The sequence below is a fragment of the Falco naumanni genome, chromosome 6 (genome assembly GCF_017639655.2).
Source record: "Falco naumanni isolate bFalNau1 chromosome 6, bFalNau1.pat, whole genome shotgun sequence".
NCBI lineage: Eukaryota > Metazoa > Chordata > Aves > Falconiformes > Falconidae > Falco > Falco naumanni.
Genome location: NC_054059.1, coordinates 81,777,355 through 81,798,512, shown reverse-complemented (window position 1 = coordinate 81,798,512; position 21,158 = coordinate 81,777,355). Strand labels below are relative to the sequence as shown.

The 21,158-nt window shown below is 40.6% G+C and overlaps 1 protein-coding gene across 1 annotated transcript in view; it reads right to left on the bottom strand.

Moving 5' to 3' along the window:
- Positions 1-1,101: 1,101 nt before the first annotated feature.
- Positions 1,102-21,158, bottom strand: part of TFAP2D (transcription factor AP-2 delta) — a 47,680-nt gene continuing 27,623 nt past the window's right edge. The window contains exons 7-8 of the mRNA XM_040599377.1: positions 18,425-18,538; positions 1,102-3,419 (exon numbers count right to left, since the gene is read on the bottom strand). Coding sequence (XP_040455311.1) covers positions 3,200-3,419; positions 18,425-18,538 — 334 coding nt within the window. The 3' untranslated portion in view covers positions 1,102-3,199. The remainder of the gene's footprint in view (positions 3,420-18,424; positions 18,539-21,158) is intronic.

Sequence of the window (21,158 nt, the reverse complement as noted above, 5' to 3'; positions counted from 1 at the left end):
ACGTGTTAAAGGAAAACCCAGAATGTTTGGGATGTAAGTGCAGGTAGCCTCTTAATGGTAAGAATATAGAGCAGTCAATCAGGTTGAATCAGATCTGGATTGAACTTGACTTTGATAGGTATATGTAGGGGTCATTAAGTCAAAACCTGGAAGTTTTGGGGCTTCAAGAGTGCTCAGGTTTATTAATATTAATAGATTAAAGGGCAATCCAGTCAAAACTTTGTTTTCTGCAGAACAGAGGCTTATAGTGATTATGTAACAATGAAAGATGCAAGTCCTTAAATAAACTATTGTTGGGACCTTGGACCATATCCTGAATAGGAAAATGTTTCAAATAATGCTGTATACATATTATTTCCAATATCAGACATTTGAATTTGATTGTGATAAAATGCAGCTTTCTCAACAGTTTCACAGAATAATCTACCCAGCCAGTCATTCCTCCTTCTGCAGAAGGTTGATATTTTAGCGAAGAAAATTGAAAAGGATTTTAAACATTTTTTTTCTGCTCTTTTTTCCCTTCCATCAAAATCTAATTTAAATTTATCCACATCTTGGAGTAGAAGACCACAATCAAATTGCTTTACAGTACATTTTCACGTGGTAACTCTGTGTATCTGACACAGCCAGACATATAATCTGTCCCCCTCCTCCTTTTCTCTCTCTCAATTTGGGCAATAGAAGCAGCAGAAAAAGTTTCCTTTTCAGTTGTAATCATGGTTACTACTTTCACATTGAAGTATTTAATGTTCTAGAACAGTTCCACAATGTTTCTGTTGAAGACATCTTTGAGGATCATTCATTTGATTTTGGCACTTCTCCAGAGATGCTGGAGTGAAAAATTCATTGAGCAGAGTTTAAGTTGCAGAGTTTAAGTTCTGTTAGGCACTTAGCTGATCTTAGTATGTTAAGGAGGTGGAGTCCCATGGAGATACATCTGTTTCCCTCAATGTATAGAGGGTGCATAGATAGCATTAAAGTAGGTATCTTAAGTTATGTACCTACCACAAGCAAAGACAAATCTGGGCAAAATCATGGGATTTCCCCCCCCCCCCCCCCCCCCCCAGATTTTTTAATGCAAACAAATAGGGACTCATTAGTTCCTAGTGTATTTTTCTCACCATGTTGGCAATTGCCTTACTGACCTCAAGAGGAACAGCATCATGCCATATTCACTCTGTTTTCTTCCTTACATTTGAAAGGCGAGGCTGATCTTGTCAATTCAGTTTGACTCCTTACATCATGGCTGCAAATGCCCTTGGATATATGTCACAGTCCCTAGGTTTATCTTAGAGCTGGTCATCCAAGATGTAATGCATGCTAACCAGTTCTAGAAAGCTACGATGTAGACACGTGTATGAACGCTTTTATCCTTGGCTTCCTTTATACCTAGCTGAGAAAAGTACACACTTCCAGGGCATGATTCATTGTTACTTTGAGGTGAGATAAACTGCATACTGTGAGTGCCTTTTTCTCTCTCCTGATTATAGGGAGAGGAGGGTGATTAAGCCAGTTGTAGTCACGTGCAATGCAAAAACGCCACCATTATGTTCCAACTATTATCTGTGAAGAATGACAGGCACTTCCAGATGATGCCTTGCACCCATCCTAGACACTTGGTGTGCAAGTCAAGTGGCCACTCATAGGTCTCTATTGCTGTCTTCTGGGATCCTCCAGGTGAGTCTAGTTCTCTTCTAGGTTTCATGTCCTATCTGCCAAAACTCTGCGTCTGTCTTAGATACCCTGAAACATCTCAAATGGCTCTAAACACTTACACGTAGACAACTATGTTATTTCCTACCTTAGAAAGACATGAATTGTCCCTTGGAAGAAAAGGTCTGGTTCTGCTGATCTTAAAAGGAAGTTTAGATGGCCAACATAACCCCACCCTGTAATTCCAATCCTTCCTAAGTTTCTCAGTAAATTGATGTCAGAGAAACAAGAAAGGGAATGTAATAAAAGTCTTGAAGAAGTTAGAACATGGCTGGAAAAAGACTCTTGACTCAAAGAGGCTTGAGCTCAAACTATGCTTCCAATGTTTTCTGTGTGAGGATGTGTGGCAGATGGTAAAATGTTTCAAAAGTACATTAATAAGGTTATTACCACTTAAATGCTGTGGACTAAGCCAATCTGTCTTATTTGTCATTTGTTTTTCTTTTCTTTTCTTTTCTTTTTGGTAAGTGAGTGGATTCTGTTAGACCTCTGCACCTCAGCTGGATTTCTAAAGACAATAAAGCTGCAGAAACAAGCTGTTGAAGAAAAGAAAGCATCATAAAATCAACACAACACAAAAGGTGACTCCAATTGCCTGCATTGATCCTGTTGAATAGAGACCCAGGTACAGCAGACTGCAGTGTTGTGGGACCAGGGGCTGAGAAGATAGAGGATAGAAGCCTGTGCTGTCAGTTAATCTGAAGTTCACAGAGGGATCAGGGCTCTTATTGAAACTATCAAGGTTTTTTTCATTTTAGTTTGCCATGCTCTTTCACAAGACACCATGGCTGCTGCTTGAATGGTCAGGACAGATTCCCAACAGGTTCTGGCCTCATTCCAGTGCAGCTTTATTGTACATTCCCATATGGGGATGAGCAGCCCCCAACACTGAATGGTTCATTTGTCCCACGACCCAAGAATTCCTCTTTTGCCAGTTTTCCATATAGTTTTCCCAATGGTGAGTAGATCAGGCATTTCCGATGGATCCGAGGAAGCCCTTCTTTAAATCTATCCAGCATGCAAGCAAAGTCAGGATGCTGGAACCGCGTGTCCCACAACCGACACACTGGCCCTAACTCTGCTGCTGGAGAAAAAAGTGCTTCAGATTTCATGTGCCACCTCAGCCAAGTCCAGAAGTGCTTATAAAAAACAGTGTTAGTGTATCATTCAGAACAATCAAATACTACGTGCACGAAAAAGTAGTTTAGAGCAACATAAATTTAAAAAAAGTGACAATTTCATCACACAATTACTGTACACTGCTGTTCTTAAGGTTGAATACTTTCCTCTCTCACGCTGCCTCTTTCTCTCTCTCTTAATCTTTGTCTTTTTTATTTTCTTTTTCTGATTTTTTCTTTTTTTTTCTTTCTTTTTTTCCCCCTTTTTTTGGATTTGGTCCACTGGAGATAAATTGCCCTCAATGATATATATATTTAAAAAAAAATATCAGCAGCAAGACTCTCGAAATAGATTCTGTTTGATGTAGCTAGTCTGTCTTTTCTGTTTTGCCCTCTTTCACAGCAGCCTCTGAAGTTTTCCGCAGGGGGGCTTTCTCCGCGTTGGCGTGTCCTTGGCCGGATTCCGCCGCTCCTCCGTTTTTGTGCGATGTGTGCTTTTCCAAGTAGTTCAGCATTTCACTGAGAACAGTTTGGAAAGTGCTTAGGGCAGCACATATTGCAGGAGTTCCAAAACCATGAGTGATCAAACTACAAATGGGAAGGAGACAGAAAAAGAAAAAGAAATACACACACACATAAATATAAATGCACTCTCATACATCGAAGAGTTTACAGTATACTCATTTTTCTATAGTGAAATTCAAGATTTGCTCCCTAAACTATTTATTACCTATGGGAGAAACAGAAAAGAAAAGAGTAGAGCCGAAGAGCAGACTCCATAGAGCTTCAAAGGCTGGCTTTGTAGGAGTCTCAGTTCTGAAACACCGTGGGACAGATCCTTGGTTGATGCAGATTGACACACTGTTGTTGACTTCAGAGATGCCCAGAGAGGATCCGTGCCCTAGGCTCTCCAGCACTGCTACTTTTTCCAGTCCCAGAAGATTTGGTTCCCCCCTTCTCAGGTAAATAAAGCCAGTTCTGTGTGGTTTGTTCACTCTTCTAGATCAGACTCTTGAACAAGACCTGGTTATTCTACGTGGGTATATGACTGCATCTGTACTAGGAAATTAAGCAATGCCAAGCGTGCAATCTCTGAACCTTAGCACAATTGGCATGGTTTGGCCATATCCGTGCTGCTAAGCTCCCTCAGCATCCAACAGGGTGAAATCGGAACTGCCTGTTGGGAATAGTCCCGGGCCAGTGCTAATGCCCAGACAACGTTTCAGATAAGGCTAGTTCAGCCAGGCTAAATTCACAGACCATACTAACCAATTAACAGTAAAAACAAGCAAGTTCCAACCATGTTACCCTGGTGGTGTTGTATTTGCTCGTATAGATTCACCCTATTGCACCTTTCACCCAAATCAGGTGTTTTCTCAAGATTAATTTTTCTTACTGTTTTTCTGCACTGTAAAGTAGTTGAATTTCAGTGGTGCTCCCCACTTAACAGCTGCTGAAACGATGTATTGATGCAGTTGCCTGGCAGAGCTATAGTGGGTTAATTTCATCTCAGTTTAGAGTAGCATTTCAGTGCACACATACATATCTAGCCATTTGAGATGTTTTGGGTATCCAGCCTGGGTTCCACCTGCAGATCCAGAAGTGTGCAGGATTCCTACAGGTCCCACCTCTTAGATACTGTCTCTGTAAGGATGTCTCAGCTACCTTAGGGTATTAGAAATGGCACTAGGGACCAGTTTTTAGGCAATCGACTTCAGCCTTATTTGTCTACATATGTGAACAGCGTAAGATGTTCATGTGAGGGCCAGGGAAACTCAAGTCGTACTAGACATCTTAGTATGGGCCACCAAGTTAATGGCTCATTTTGAGAAGTGGCAAGTGAAAAAAAGCAACACCCAAATCCTCCAGATTTTTACTTTTCATTTAGAAACATAAATGAAAAATTATTACAAAGGTTGAAATGTCATTGCAGTTTTTAAAAGACTGGTTTCAGTTATCTCAATCCTGCTCAGGGCAGAAAGAAGACAAGAGGAACAGAAGCTGATTTGCGGTTGTGGACATATCTGAGAAATCAGTATCTTATTTTGGTTTGGGTGAGGGGGAAAAAAACTCCACCAAACCACATTACAGTGATTCTGACAAAAAAAAAATATCTATTTCCATCCCATGACCTATAAGATCTTGTTCCTGTGGTAACTCTCTGGGTGTCTTAGGCACCATATCAGTAAAACCTGATCTAATGCAGACCCACACATAGGTTAGAAATGGGAACATTTCACTTCTGCAAGAACCCCTCTCCTCTGCAATTTGGCTTCTCAGTCTTTCCAGCTATTTTAGAAAAAAAATGAAAAAGTAAGAACCAAGGGAAAAGAGGTTATACAGGACATGGACAATTGCTAGGATGCTGGAAGGATGTATATAAAAAAAACAGTATAGAAATGGCTCCGAGATACCTTTTAGGGTGATCTTTCTGTCTGCTGGGCATGGGAGCCCTGTTTGCTAGGAAAGCTGGTGTCCTAGGGAAGACACCAAACGTACAGGAGTCCTAACCAATACGAGAGCTAAGTTTGGAAATATCTCCCCATTTGAGACTGGGAGTGGCCCAGTCTTTTATAAAAGGTCTCCCAAAGGCTATTAACAAATAACTGGCTTTTAGAATGTTTATCCACCAGTCTCCAGGCACTTTTCAAAGCAGGAATTTATGTTTAGCTCCAGTCAGTAATGAGAGGAAAATGATAATTAAATATTTACAAGGACTATTTTGCAGACATCAATTAATAATAGCACATGACTTAAATTTGGACTCTTGAAGTTTGGACTTGTAGTAATATCTGCATCTTTTTCATTTAGCATTAAAAAGAAGTAAACTTACCTTGCTTTATTCATTTTTTTCCTAAATGCCTAGCATACTAGGAAAATAAAAATCAACATCTTAAGTCATTTTTTAATAGTAAAATAGTAAAAACAAGATCAGCAATAGCATATAGGTAAGAGTATTTTTAGCCTTTTCAAGTCCTTTTAGGAGTCAGGTGATTCTGAGATTTTGTGTTGCATTTTATGATAATTTCTAGTCTTCATAACTCCAGAGAAATGAAAATGTGATGGAGCTTACAATAACAGAAAGCAAAAAAAGGAAAATTCAAATGGATCATTACTAATTATAATATCTTATGATTTTTACACTGCTTGTGTGATCTTCTGGGTCTCAATTTGGGGAACAGACTATACCGAGACATATATTTATGATCTTGCATGCAGAAGAAACTACTTTATCTATTTTAAAAGTTGGCAACATCTAGAATCATTCATTTCAAGTAGATGCAAATAGTAAGTTTAACAGAGGATTGAATAGAAAATCAATCTTCCAGCCTGCTCTCTTTGAACCTTCCGACTCCTGAGCAAAAGGAATAGTACTGTGTCCATTTGATAGCTCAGTGCACCCCGAAGAGGAAAGTGGGAATACTACAGTGAACACTTACAGAGATCGCCTCAGAAATGATCTGTAGGACTAGAAACAAGGGTAGAAAACTTTAGTGTTCTAAAATGCTGAGCAAGACTGTAGAAAATACCAGAATGGGGCAAAATCTGATATTAAGGTACATAAACATATATACCAGCTTGAAGGTGTGTACATCAGAGGTGCCTAAGCTCCCATTACCATCAAAAGGGACTTCAGGCACTTTCTTACCTGTAAGAGTCTACAGTGATTTGAGATGTCCTATGACATCTGAAACATCTGCACAGATTTGCTAGTTACAATATAGGACTGAAGTCCACCTTGCTTCCAGGTATTTTGATGCCAGGCATGTTACCCTTGAGTATCTCACATATCCCTAGATGTCGATATTTAGGCAACTGAATGGAGCCCTGGGGCTTTGTTCAGTGTGGTCAGAGAAGTCTGGACAACGATTTATACACAAAGTGGATGTGTCTCCTTTATGGTGAGCTGCACCATTCTTCTGGCTATGCTGTGGGGTCCCGCAAGGGGAATAAAAATGTTTCTGGTGCTGTTTCAGATGTCTTATAGTAAGACATCTGTGTCAGGTGAGCAGGTAACACAGAGGGTTTACAGGGGAACAGCAGCCTTTTAAAGCAGCAATGGACTGATGGTATACATCATAGCATCTAAGAAGATGTTGCATGCTACTGTTGACTCAGCTATATCTTCTCCTAGATCTCCCTTGACTACATGAGAAGCTTAGACATCGATCTTATATTGAAACATACTATATTGAAACAAACATATTGAAAAAAGAAAAAAAGTATTTTATCCTGAGCAGAATCTTAAACTTCTAGTCTGAAAACTAGTATTCATAGGAAAAGGATTTTGTGGGGTGGATTAGGGGTCTATCACCTTTACAGTTTAGCCTCTTATGTTCCACTAATCATCAAGTATGGCAGTTTTTTTGAAGATAACATGTTTCTTATAAAAAAGGCAACTCTTTTTCATTGAAATGATGCTGCAGAGTCTCATGGCAACTCTCAGTTCCTGATGAATATATTCTTTTCCACAGATGGGTGTATGCAGAGCCTATTAATTTTCTCAAGAAGCTTATTAAGAGAAACCATTTTATGGAAAATTTCTGACCAGGCCTCCTTGCTGTGCTCCTGTGAGGGCGTATTTTTTTAGCCTAGCTTTATGTAATGAGCATAAAAAGGCCAAGAGATGTTATCTTCTACTTTATGTTATGTTTTTATCAGGTAATTCCCCTTTGCCCTAATTTTGGTGGACTTCATTTCTCTACACGTTGAAGTCTTTGAAAAATCTAAGCAAGTTGGGTAATTTCCCTTTGCTGATGAAAGTAAGTTTCAAGTTGGGGAGAAAATCTGATTTTACATTTAAATCAGACATGACAGACAGAAGATTAATGGCAAAATATTCAAATGTGTTTCCTGAAACAAATTTAGTTGCCTGATTTTTCAGACTGACTGAGCTCCCACTGAAATTGGTTCATTTTCGGTACGCTCCACACCTATGAAACAACTTGCTTTCATTATATTTTCATTTGGGTTTAAAAGTGTGCAATTCAACAACGGTTTCATAATGGAGTCTTCTGAGTATTCTCAGCCTTGTAGTGTACCTCATTGCAGCTCCTAGAAACAAACTTTATTGTTTTGAAAAGTGAGGCTAAAATTTCTGGGTTTGGTACTGTGCATGGAGAGCTGCAGAAAGAAGGTGACGAATATCAGGCCAACATACTATAAATCTGTATGCTTAAGGACGTTCAGACCTGCCTGCGATTCTGCCCAGCACTACGATGCAGTTATGGCTGCTCATGTTTTAATGATGGCCTTACTTAAAAGTGAAAAGATCCAAGTGTGCCTGAAGGCTTGGACTCTCGTTTGGCAACTACCTCAAGGACTCCTCCATACCCCAGGCTGGTGAAACTAAGACATGCAGCAAAAGAGACAGATTCCCTCTCAGCAGGTGGGTGGATGGGGGGGTGGGGGGGAAGAGGCCATCTGCACTGAATGTTTACACTCTCATTTAAAATAAATAAATACTTCAAAAGAATAATAATGAAGAAAAAGCAAGCTTGAACTTATTGGTCAGGCTTTCTCAGAACTCTGAATGTGAAAACCACTTAATGATTACCCAAATCTAACAACACATGGCAGATGACAAATAACAAGGTGTGATAAGACTTTTGATGGCTGTAAAGGGAACAGAAAAAGATTTGAACCTTTTCACCGATCCATGTAACATCCTAAGTTAAAAGTGCCCATACTGAGTTAGAGGTGCTTCTGTTGATTTCAAGGTCTGTCCTGTGAAGGTTGCCTAGAGAATTAAATTGTGATAACTTTGCTTTGGAAGGTCAGTAGGTCTAACTACGACACAAGTTAGACTGATAGTCAAGGTAAGCACATGGCCAGTATGTGTTACAGGGATAAGAAGCCTACAGGATCAGAGTGACAAACAGCACAGACGAAAGTTGTCTTGCAAAGCAGGCCCTCATGCTTGTCTTCTGTTCATAATCAGACAAGTATACGAAGGACATGTTCTCCTAAGCAGATGGACCTCCTTTTACCATGTGTGAAAGCAATGGAGAAAGTAAGAAGATAGAGCTGATACCCCATACTTCTAAAATATTCCATTTCAGCTCTGTTTGTTTTTGACTTTGAGACTGATTTTCCACACTAGGAGAATTACCCAGGCAACATACCTGAAACATCCAAGACTTTGACTATGGAATATTTCTGACCTATAGACCAAAGATGAAGCCACGGCACTGTGGCGCACATGGCACTCACAGAATCCCTCAGATGTTTACCAAAAAATGTTTCCAGCATAGCACACTATGTTCTCCAAATAAACCACTGGATAACACTGTGACTTGCTGGTTTTGAAAGGGGAAAAGATGTACAAGCTGTTGGCTAACTGTGGATGAAAAGTGGCCTCACTGCTCATTACTACCCGTGGAGCCAAACACACCAGCGAGACCACAGATCCAAGATGACTAGACAGTTTTAAAAAAGAATGAGCACATCACTCACACAGGCTTCAGCTCCTTCAGTTTATCCTTTCATTTAGTTAATGCTCACATCTCTGGTCTATGGGAAAGTGGAGAAATGAGTGAGATTCATCCAACTTGCCACCATGCACAGACTTTCTCCAGCGAGGCAGCCAATGCAGCTGAGAAGCCCCATTGCCCTCCTCAAATGAGAAAGACCATGAAGTAGACATTGTAAACATGCTGATGACAAGGGACAATGCAACTTTGTAATCCAGTAATTTGGAAGTGAGGGGATGGCATTCCTTTTTTTGGGAAACATGAATGTTCCTTAAATGTTTTAAGAAATTTTAAGTGCTGGATTAAAATAAAGTCAAACTCTCCAAACTTTTTTCCATTTTTAATAAATGTATATTTTCTTTTTCCTTGGTAATCGTGGAACTTATTTGTTAATAAAGAGGATAAAGAAAAGAGATATTTATCTGTTCTCTTGACTCTATAAATTGTGACTTCAGGGAATTTCACACCCTTTCAAAAGGATTTTGTTCCTCAGCAGAGCAGGAGAAGGTGGTTGAACCCTTGCTATGGAAAGATCAAAGAGATAAACCCTGGGACAGTGAGGGGGAAATCCTGGAGGAACGAACTCTAATACCTTTAGTAAATGAACAGCCAAGGAAAGGAAAGGGGGAAGAAAAAGGAAAAAAAAAAAAGGAAAAAAGAAAGGAACAATTTGTTGATTGCTAGTACCCCAGCACTATAGGAACCAGTGCTGTCCCTCAGCTAGCTGCATCTAAAGCCAGACTGGAAGAGATTATGGAAACCAGGGAACTCTAGAGGGCACCAGTGGTGCTCCACCACAAACTTCATTGCGCACCAGGCTTCTTCCAGTTCGTGCATCCAAACAGAAGGCTTCCGCTGCTAATCAAGATGACTGGAATTATGACAGCAGTCACTCTACCTCCTGATAAGCGAAGAAGCATAAAAAAGAGAGAACAATATATAAGGGTACCCCCTATACAGCACATCTGTAAAGACAAGTCAGAAGTAAGCCTTTGGGCTTGTCTCTTTGTTACAATTTAAAAAACATGTTGAGCTTCAAAACTCATTTCATTGCTCCCTTTTACCCTTCAGGAAGGGGGTTGTTACTTTCTCACTGCTCCCAAAGTATGAGTCTTTTTTTTTTTTTTGTTCTTTGTCATTTTTCTGTGTCACCTTGTCAGTGTGATGTCAGGCACTTGCAGGAGACTGACAGCTCCAGGCTCAGAGATTACCTAAACAGCGAACCTTTTGTCTCAAACAGTTTCATAGGAAAGGTGTTTCATATCAGCTGGACAGCTAGGCAAAACACAGAATATTTTGTGAGGACACTGATGGCTTTCATTATCTAGTTTTATTATTCTGAGTCTATTATTTTTGTCTGGTTTTATAAGATTTCTGTACTGAAGGAAGTGTCACTTTTAAAAAAGTAGTTTTGCCTTTGCTGTGTTGCTGTCTTTATATTTTATATATAAAATAGATGATCTGGGTGTGATTTTGCATCTTGATGAAATGTAACCTTGAAGATAAAGGATCAAAGCCAACTTCCGTACTCAGTGAGTATTCGTCTTTCCTTATACGATGGATGATATTAGTAGGGTAGCCGAACTTTCCAAACATTACAGATTCTTATAGACACAGAGTGTCCCAAAAGCAGACATAGAAGATATGTCTATACCCAATTCTACACGTGAAGAAAGTGCGATTAAGAGGCTGACTAATGAGGTCAGGGAGTCTGTACATGTAAGCCAAGAAACAGACACAGATCTCTTGAGTATAATCTCAGCAAATCTTCTCTTTTCAAGTCTTTTTTTGTGATGATTTTTGGCTTCCCGGCACAGAATGTGGGTCATTTGTTTTCTGGTAACTCTAATTTTCATGAGATTTTGGGGAACTAAAAAAGACTTCTGCCAAAAATTAGGAATAAAAAGAATAAAAATCAAAGCTGTTCTGATGCAAGGGCAGGTTATGAAGGCAAAGACAAGACAACACATGTGAGTGTGACTTTCAGGTTGCCTGCTGAATCTGCAGGAAGCTCAGTTATAACATTTGAATGGAAGTGAGAAGTAGATACATGCTCTCTCCCTCAACAAGAGGGTCTAAAATCAAGAAAAATACTAATGTAGTGTTTTGGACATTTGGTCCAGCTGGAGGCATATCCTAAACTCTGCTCCTTAGACTGAAGGCTGGTTTAACACTTCATCAACAGACTTAAGTGTGAAATGAAGAAAGCATGATCTCAGATCCAGAACTCTAGCTCTGGTTTAATGCAGAAGCTACTACATTAGACAACAATGCTCATGGTCTTTCATTCTCAGCCCAGCCTTAAATTTTCCTCCGCAAAAGGGAACAGCTTCAAGAGGAGCAACGGAAAGTGAACATGCAGGTTCATGGAACTTTTAGAGTACCTGTAAGGCTGGTAGATATGATGGCTTACTCACAAAAGACCCTTGCACTGAGGGAGGGACAGATGAATGTGAGACAGAATATCTCATCTAAAACAACCCTAGATCCCTAGCTTCACCAGACAGGTGAATCACTCTGAGGTTCCTAAACCGAAGCTAGGGAATGCCTTTAGTCACTTGTACCTGCATTAGCAAAGTGAAGAGCGGCCAGGCTCCTCCTCTGATCATGAGTGGTCTAGTGTAGCCTGGCCTCATCTCCATTATTCAAACACTTTAACCTACCAAGTAATAGCCATGTCTAAGCTTCCATCTGAGAACATCCTCTTGACTGAGATAAGGCTGACTGGTGCCTGGGAATTGTTTGGGACAGGAAGAGGTACTCTAGGCCAAATCCATAACCAGGAACCACAGCAGCAATCAGACATTAACAGACAATTATGTTCCAGTGTCCAGGACCATACCCACACAATTTATTGGATTAGCTTTCATGTATCTTTTTTTTGTGTATCTTAATTTCTACATGTCTCCATTCCTTCTCTGAAATGTGACAGAAACATTTGCTTTCTTCACAGCAGGGAACTGTACAACTGAAAATGTTTCATTCATCTGGTCTGGTTCTCTACTCTGAAGAGGATTGGATGCACTGTATGTCTGGGAAGTGCAAAAATAGTAGATGAGTGATACACAAGTTAATCTCAACCATGTCCCATACTGACATGCTTCAGATCTATCTGTGTGCCATTAACAAGAAAAGGATGGAGCTTGCTGATTGTGCTGGTCAACATTGTTCCAGATCCAGCAGAAGAACCTGTTAGCCTGTAATGTCACCATTCAGAGTGGCAGGATTATGGGTGTTGGGGGTTATCCAAGGCTTCACCATCTCCCATCACAACTGCCTGCACCGTATATTCTCTGAATGTGTGTCTCAGAGCTCTTGTGTCTCTAGACAGGCTTGTCTTCATCTGCTGTAGGACATGAATGCCCTGGTTCACCATTTCCAGGCATTTTTAAAGTGAATTATACTCAAAGCCTTATATATGTGTTTTGTTTACATGCATCTTTTTGCTTCCTCTAAATATTCCAAGCCCCTTTTTCCCTCCCATCACCCTGGATAATTGAGAGCTGTCTCTTGGTTTCACTGAGCATGAAACCAGGCATCTTTGCCTGATCTGAATCCAAAACCAACCAGCTTACAATGATAGATTTATATAATATTTCTGTCCTGAAAAAAATAAAGAAAGATGAAATCTCAGCTTTACTGCTATCAGGAGGATTTGAAAATAGTTTAAGTTTCAGGAGAAATTCAAACCTCAGCTTTTCCCTTTTGCAAACACAGATACACACACATATATGCAAAAGTCTCACATGATTTTGTGTGGTTTTGGAGAGAAGACTACTGAATTATAAGTAATAGAAGGCATTTAAAAAGAAACTAAGGTTCATGTAAATTTGTTTTCCTCTTTCTTCTTTCCTTCTTTCTTTCTTTCTCACTTTCACTCCCCTTTTCCCGATGCTCACTCTATTTTGAAAGCAAGGGGTGAGGGAAATACGTTCCTCTAATTAAAGCGGTAGAAACTTTTGGATTCTTTTCTGGTACTGGTGTGCTGACTTTGCTCTCTACTGTAGTAGACTCCTAAATGCATTTACACAGATCAGCCTTTAGAGGACAACAAAGAGACACAAGTATCAGGACAAAAAGTCTCAGCACTTAGTAATGGAAATAGATTTTCCCAGGGTTTTCTTGTTTGCCCTGTGGCTTAATGCTGATTCTGTCTTCAGAAACTTGGCACAGGGTAGCTCAAGTCTTGCCTTTCAGGTCAGATACACTGCACAGGATTATTCCACTTGCTCCTCTGCCTTTATCATGAAGGAAACAAAGAAGACCTGAAGGACAGCTTGGGTAGCCCAGAAGACCTGAAGGACAGCTTGGGTAGCCCTGCAACATACCACCACTTCTTGAACCTACACTTACATATATGCTTAGAAATCTGAGTTGCCTCCAACACCTAGCCCGTGAGGTCAGTGGCTTATATGACCCAGCCCTGACAAGGCTGGATTTCTCTAAGTCTTAGTATATTATTTATAGCAAAGGTAAAGCACCTGACTGGGTTGTAATAAAGGCTGGTGGTTCCCTGAATTCTCAAGCTACATATATATTAGTGATACGTATGCATCACTGCACCCAGGAAGAGTTTGGGACACTGCTAGTTAGACCAGGCAACAAAACCACAGGAATTCCTCAAAAAAGGAGCACAAGCAGGCAATACATGCCTGTGTCCCTGGCACTACTTCTATTTTCTAATAAAAATATAATTTCTCTGCAACGTTACCTCAAAATCTGCTGAAAAGGGAGAAATCTTCAATAAAGCATGTGTACTACTGCCCTGGCTTGGGTAATGCACAGCAGCTGCTGCTGTGAAGGTAAAGATCCATGGAATTGCCTGTTCACAGTCAAACAAGACTGGGAAATCATTCTTCATGCACACTGAGTTTTCTGTATTCAGGTCAGATGGACATCTCAGAGAGCAGCTGCACAAACGTGGCTGTATCAGGGGTGTAGGAAAGCCTCTGTTTTCCACGTATCTGGTAAAGCTGTGCAAAACTCAGCAGTTTTCAGGCTCACTGGCAGCTCCTTTGAAAATTTCCCCTGTTTTATGCTTTGTATGAACTTTGAGTTTGGAGTTTGAGCAAACCCAGCAATTCTGATCCCTTCATGGGAACTATTCTGTACTTCAGGTTGGACACATGTTTACAGATCCTGATGAATTGGGACTTAGTGAAAAAAAAACTTCAGAGAAAAGTGTGAGCTTGAAGATTTTAAATAGAGGAAATGGGAAACACTGTTTTGATCTGACCTGTGCCAGCCTGTGAACCCTGGTCTTAATTTAATAACACTGAGCAAGTAACATCATGAGCAAGTGGAGCACATAACTCTGCATTTAACAGCTGTAGGGTAATTTATTCGTAAACCCCCCTCCTTTTTACCCCAAGGTGGTAGAGGCTGGATTCTGCTGTAGGTGTCAGATATTATAGCTCTTCAAAAAGACTTTCATTGTCTTAGAATTTATTCTAATAATAGAGATTTGTGTGATTCCTGTGAATTTTTCTGGTCATTAAAAATTCTTTGACTTTCTGACATCTTATAACATAAGCATACACATATATGTATAAAATACCCACTTTTAATCTTGTGGTTTCTTTGCTGCCTTGATTATGGTTTACAAGGCAGAATTTCTGAACCTCTTCTTGTTACATTAAATCTGTATGAAACTATATGAGATTCCCCCAAATAAAAAATCATCTTATATTGGATAATGGTTGAAAAACATGTTATATTTATGCTAAAAACATTCACAAAACCTTGTCAGAGATTCCAGTGAAAGACTATGGTTTGTCCTTGCCAAATGCACTATTTTGGCTCCATCCCAATCTAGAGATTTATATAGCATGGAGACAGAGAATTTATTGTGAGAAAGCCTACAGTTCTGGAATACAGATAGAAATGAAGATGAAAAATTCACTATTGAAAAAGGATGTTATAGAAATTGTGATGACTGTATGGCGTCACTACTTCAGATTTATGTTTCCTCTGCAAGACCTATTTGTAGAACACCAACAGCTCTTGGGCATTTCAGTCATAAATAACATTAATTTAATGTGCGTAATCAGTTCCAGCCACTTATTAAGACAGTCTAATTTTAGACTCTGACTATTGTAGATGTCATGAGAGTATTTGATGACTATAGTATGGAGGTCAAATCCTTCTCCAGCATACAGCTGCAAAGCTCATTATCTATAGATACATGATAATTGTGTTCATTTCATTGTATATAAATAAGGACAACCTGCTCTTTTGGAAATCTAATCTCAAGTGGGACCTGTGATCAGGGATGTGGGGGCCCAGGTACTTTGAGTATTTGAATTCTTGGTGTTAGGCATCTGCTTTTTTAGGTAGACGCTTTCAACACCTTCTTATGAAAAGATTCCTGACTGATGTATAATGGCAAGCAGCTATTTATGCTTGTGACCAGTAGGGAGCTGTGCTGTGCCTCAGACAGCAGTGAGCTTGTTGTTCCTTGGTTACAAGGTGTGTGTTGGGGTACCAAGAATTTCTTCCTCTTCTCCCATCCCCAACTGATCAGAAGCAAATTTCCTGTGACAGAGGTTGGTTCGGTCTGAGGTTCATCTCTCAAAGACAGAGAAACCAAACGATCAGCCAGGAGCAGTCTGTGTTGAAAACTTGCCTCAGAAAATAGTTAATGCTCCTGGAAAATATGGTGAATTGCATTCTCACATCTTCCCTGGCACCTGAGACAGGCTTAAGTGCCTCCTCTGATATTTAACCCCAAGAAGCAAGTAGTGGTAGGAGTTCAAATGACCTAGCTGTGAAGGCTGCCAGATACAGGGGATGGGAATAACAATATTTTTTTTGCCTACACTAGATTTATCTTTACAATGTAAGTGTCTAGTGTGTACTGATTGGCTAAGCTCCCATTCAGCTGGAGATCTAGACTAGACTGTTCAGTCAAGGGAGTTTATAGAGACTGCTTAATTGTAATGCAGATTTCATGGGTTCTACAGACAAGATCCCTAGAGACGACAGCAGGAGTTACACACCTGGCTGACACGGAAGCACCTTCATGTAGATGAGTAGAGTTAGAAGTCTGGGTCAGAAGCTCGGTCTGACCTCAGCTTCTCTACAGTAGGTGGAAAAGGAACATGGCGTCAGCTCCGCCTGTGGGTCTGGCAGTACTCATCGTTCCTGAAGCATAAGCAGAGAAGGCTGTCTGATTGAAGCCCATGGAAGTATCTGTGTAGGATCAGGACCTGTGCTCTACTAGGTGCCCATCTTCAGTCCAAAACTTATTGCCTACAGCAGGCATGAAAGTGCTGAATGATCCAGGAGCTGCCTACAGAAGCTTTGTACTCCAACCTACTGAAGTGTGGCAGAGAAAGAAGGATGGGAGCTGTACCAGCTGACAGCTTTTGTAGCTGAAGCCTTCAGCATTTTATCCTGACTGCTATTTCTTCTTTAAACACAGGAATCCTTGGGGACTAGCTACCTTGTATCACATTTACTTTGTGTGCATGTGATGGGGAATTATCTATTTTTCCACAAGCCTAGGTAGCCCATTAAAATCCCTCTATGAGTATCCTGTATAAACATCTCTTTTGCTGTGCAAGTGTAGTTAGGTATTTTGGGGTGCATGTGTATAAGGGAAAGGGTACATAGATGTAAGTGGTATGTATATGTGTGTGCACATCACTGCATGAGAATGGAAGTGGGGGTGTCTAGGTATGTTTGTATACAGACCGAATCCACACAGGTATGTATGTATAAATAGGAATGTGTGCATTTGTGGACCACGCGTTATCCTTGCCTTTCCTTATCCCCCAACAAATAGATGGAAATTGTGGGATGGTGGGTATTTTGGATTCCATTCAAAGTCTGAGGGACCAACCATTAGGCATCACACCACCTGACTGCTGGGTGCCTCATGCTCTATCAGAAACTTAATAACTAAATGATGCTGGGATGTTGGAGCATAAAAATTGCCTGTCCAGCCAATGAGTGAAGAATGGCTCATCTGGCTGTGCTGAAGAACCATCCAACATCATCCTAAGGCTTGGTGTTACAGTCTGTAAAATCTCTCTGGAAAGGTTATATACATGTTGATTTTTTCAGATATCAGCTAATGGCTAGGAAAAAAATAATCTGTAGCCTCAGCTAGTCATGTATTCCCCTCTGTGGTCTGAGCAAAGACAGGAGCACCTCTAGGATCTTTCATCAAATTTATCTTTGATAAATATCTGAGATGACTCTACTATTTCAAAGTGACCCTCTGGAAGTTCCCATATCACTCTTGAATGTATCTATCACATAGCCTAAAGCAAATACGTGAAACTGTACGGCAACTCCTGGGCTAACAAATGTTTCTGCTCCCGAGCCATCTATACACTTTTATCCATAACCTGGATAAAATTCTGATGAAGTTTAGACTTGGTCTGTATGTACCATGGGTCCTCGTCTTCATAATAGCTTCTTAGGCTGTCTACACCAGTAAATTAAATACCACTAGGGCACAGGCCCAGGAACTGAATCTAAATATATTAGCAGTCTCTGGCTTCTCAGTCTGAACCAGCTCACATTCTCACAGACCTTTCCAGTGTTGTTCAGGAATTAGTGCAGTAGGACTTACAGCAGGTAGTGTACTTTGAGGCTAGTCTGCTTTGGAGGCCAAAGAGTTAATGGTATGGTCATGGTAAGGTGATGTCAAATGGTCTCAGTAGCATGAAGGTGGCTCTGGAACTATTTAGTTAATTGGTAAGGATGCAGCCTAACTGCTCTTCCTTTCATTGCTGCTTCGGTTCATGCATATTTTTGGTTTTTTGGCTCTGAACTTGAATTTCTACATTTCTGGACCATCCACTTCATTGGTGGGCTTGTGATTTGGCTCATATCTAGGCCAAGACAGCTTTCTGGCCAGATGGGGAGATCTGGCCAGCAGATGTAGAAAATGACTTACTCAAATTCAGACTGTGGTCCTAGAAGCAGGATGGATGCAAGTAACCTGAACTACATTGCTGGGCAGCCATGTGCTTTTAATAGGCACAGACAACAAAGGGATTATAGACATTATAGTCCTCTATGTAAGGGAACAAATACCATTATGATATCATATGTAGTCTTTACCCAAAATATGGATTTTAGTTTATTGTTCCTCTTTCAAAATCATACCTGAAATGTGTTAAATGTCTCTGGATGTCGAGGTCTAATATTGGAGTCGGTCTGGAGGATCCGAGGGGTGATCTGTCTTGACTTAGAAGGTCTTGGAATTCTTTACATATTTGTCTAAAAGGAAAGTTGAAAACCTTAAATAAGACAGGTGTAATCCACTCCATAAAGCTGATTCCCATAACATGGTCACCTTATCCTGAGTGATCTCATTCATAACAGAAATGTTTGGCAGAGGCATTGTCAAAGAAATTGAAGGCAAAGAAATCCCCCTCTTGCTTCCCTGCCCAAAATTCTCAGAGCCAGCAACATACAGAATCTCTTGAACAGGAATAGTTCCCCTCTGGACCTGTATTAACACTGACATTTTAGAATGTGATTTCTCTCCCAAATTGGGCCCAGTTTGGCAGTGTTAAGTCTGTTAGCTCACCTACATTAGAAGCAAGGGTTATGGCTCAAAGAAAATTACGAACTAGCATTAGAACATGCCTGAAGCCTTTGTGTAAATAACCCACTACTTGTACGTTTGCTTGTGTGCACTGGTTTATCTGCAAATAGAAGTCCTGGTCATTTTGGCTTTGCCTTCTTGATCCCTGACTCTTAAGACAAACGGAACACTAGGAGTTATGAAGGAAAATGCTACCTTTGCTCTCCTAGCTTCCATTTGTGTTCATTCTCTGCTTTCTTGAAAAGTCTGGGACAGAAGAACTGCTAGATCCTCAACTGAGACCTCTCCTACAGGTCTGCCCAGAGTGAGAATTCATTCTTGCAGGAAGATTTAAATATCTTATTGAAACATTCATGAAAGTTGCTTTACATTTCTACCATGTATCAGGCAACTTAAGGTGTCTACAGCAGTCCAGAGAACGTGTTTCCTAACAGTGCTTCCTTCTTGCTGGTGACTGTAGGAAGAGCTCAGTGACTCACTCAGCTGTCAGTGCCTACACAACAGACAGGCAAGTGAGGCAAATCCCATGATCTCCACTTCTTCTTGGTGGTGGTTTCCTGGGCAATATACACTTTCAGTAGGTAGGATGCGAGACCCCAGTTCAGCACCCTGTAACGGGAACTCAGGCTTTGTCTTGCCTGGTCTCCCCCCAGCATAGTAGCCCAACTTCTTTGAAAGGATGCATGGTCTTGCTGTCCTCCCTCTCCCTCTCAAGTCTTCCCTTATGTTTCTCAGGATGCCTCAGCACCTGGGTTAAAAACATCCCCTGGCACGCCTCTATATAGAGCCTAACACTAGGAGAGACCTGAAAATAAGGCCTTTTCATTCTTGTGATATTGTTGGATTGGGTCAGTTCATAAATTAGTCTAGGAATATTCTAACAACGTACTTTTTTAAAAAAAGAAACCAAATGAGCTCCACTTAGTGCACATCCTTAGAAGAGTGCTATCTGGACCATGGGTGAACAGCAACACCACTTACTTTCAATGGGTTTATGATACAGTTAATCAAAAAAAGGAGAGGTGTCTGGATAACTCTATCAGGACCTCCCTAAAGGAGGATATCACTCTCCACTGACTGTATTGGAAATAACGGCACATAATGTGGGGTCAGGAGGGCATGATGCCTAGCAGATGATCAGGACACTCACTTGAAATACCTGATACCAGCCTGACACTCAGCTGGATTGACCTAATACTGGTCACAACCACTACACGTAACCTAGCAAACAGTGCCACCTAGTAGAGTATACAGTGCCAGGGCTCATTCTCGTGCCCTCATGCAAATCGTCACCATCTGATGAGGTCCATATAGTCATGCTCCTCTAGCCTCCTAAACAGGGTGGCTTCCTAAGAATGGATCCTGGTGTGGGCTATCTCCCAGAACATGCTCAGAAGGTGTTTGGAAGAGTTCAAGGAGCCATTCTAACATTTTAATAATACAGACAATTGCAATCTGATGACTCAGTGTGTATGTGATTTACTTTGTCAGCATAGTTGCAACCACTGTACCTGGGGCCAATTTCTAATACTGAAGAGTATCTCTGTGGTCTGTGATTTCTGTTAGAAGACTCTTTGCACATATGGCCCTAGATAAAGTTTGAGTTCTTCATTATCATTTTTTAACTCTTGTCCCTTGGAACAGGGGCATAATGGAAAATAAGTGGGTAAACTCAGCTTCTTGGTCTTTACAAGGTCCTCCATTGCCAAGTTACAAGCAAGGAAACTGTATTAACCTGGTTGTACCCTTCATTATATCACCATTCTGTGACCTGTGGACATAGACTTTGGACACCATAGCTTTCTCTCAGCTGAGAGGAGAAGAGGTGCAGAAAACTCTTTCCTGCTGTGCAGCTGGACTTCATCCAAGTCTTATTTCTGTAAATGCTTGTCATCTGCATGGACCTAGACACTGACTGCTTGAAAAGACAGCATCATCTTAGCCTTTCAGGCAAAGAGAGGTATTCAGCAGAAATGTATGTAAATGCAGCATACAGTTTTAATGAATAAGGTCCTTAGAGGAAAAACAGTTCCTTTCAACAACTGAAAACAGTCAGTCATTTTGGCTTCTAAACAATCTGCTATCCCCAGTTGGCCCTGTCAGCACTGCTCTTCTCTCCTTGCTCCAACCTCTACTTTCTACCTGTTGAAAAAGTTCATCTTAAAAATTCTTATATTTTGACAAAGGAAAGTGTCAGAACCAAGTGTGCAATTAAGTTCCCTTCCATCTCCACATGTCAAAAGTCTTTACTGAATGATGGCAGATTGAAAGAAAAGAAAAAACTTTTTT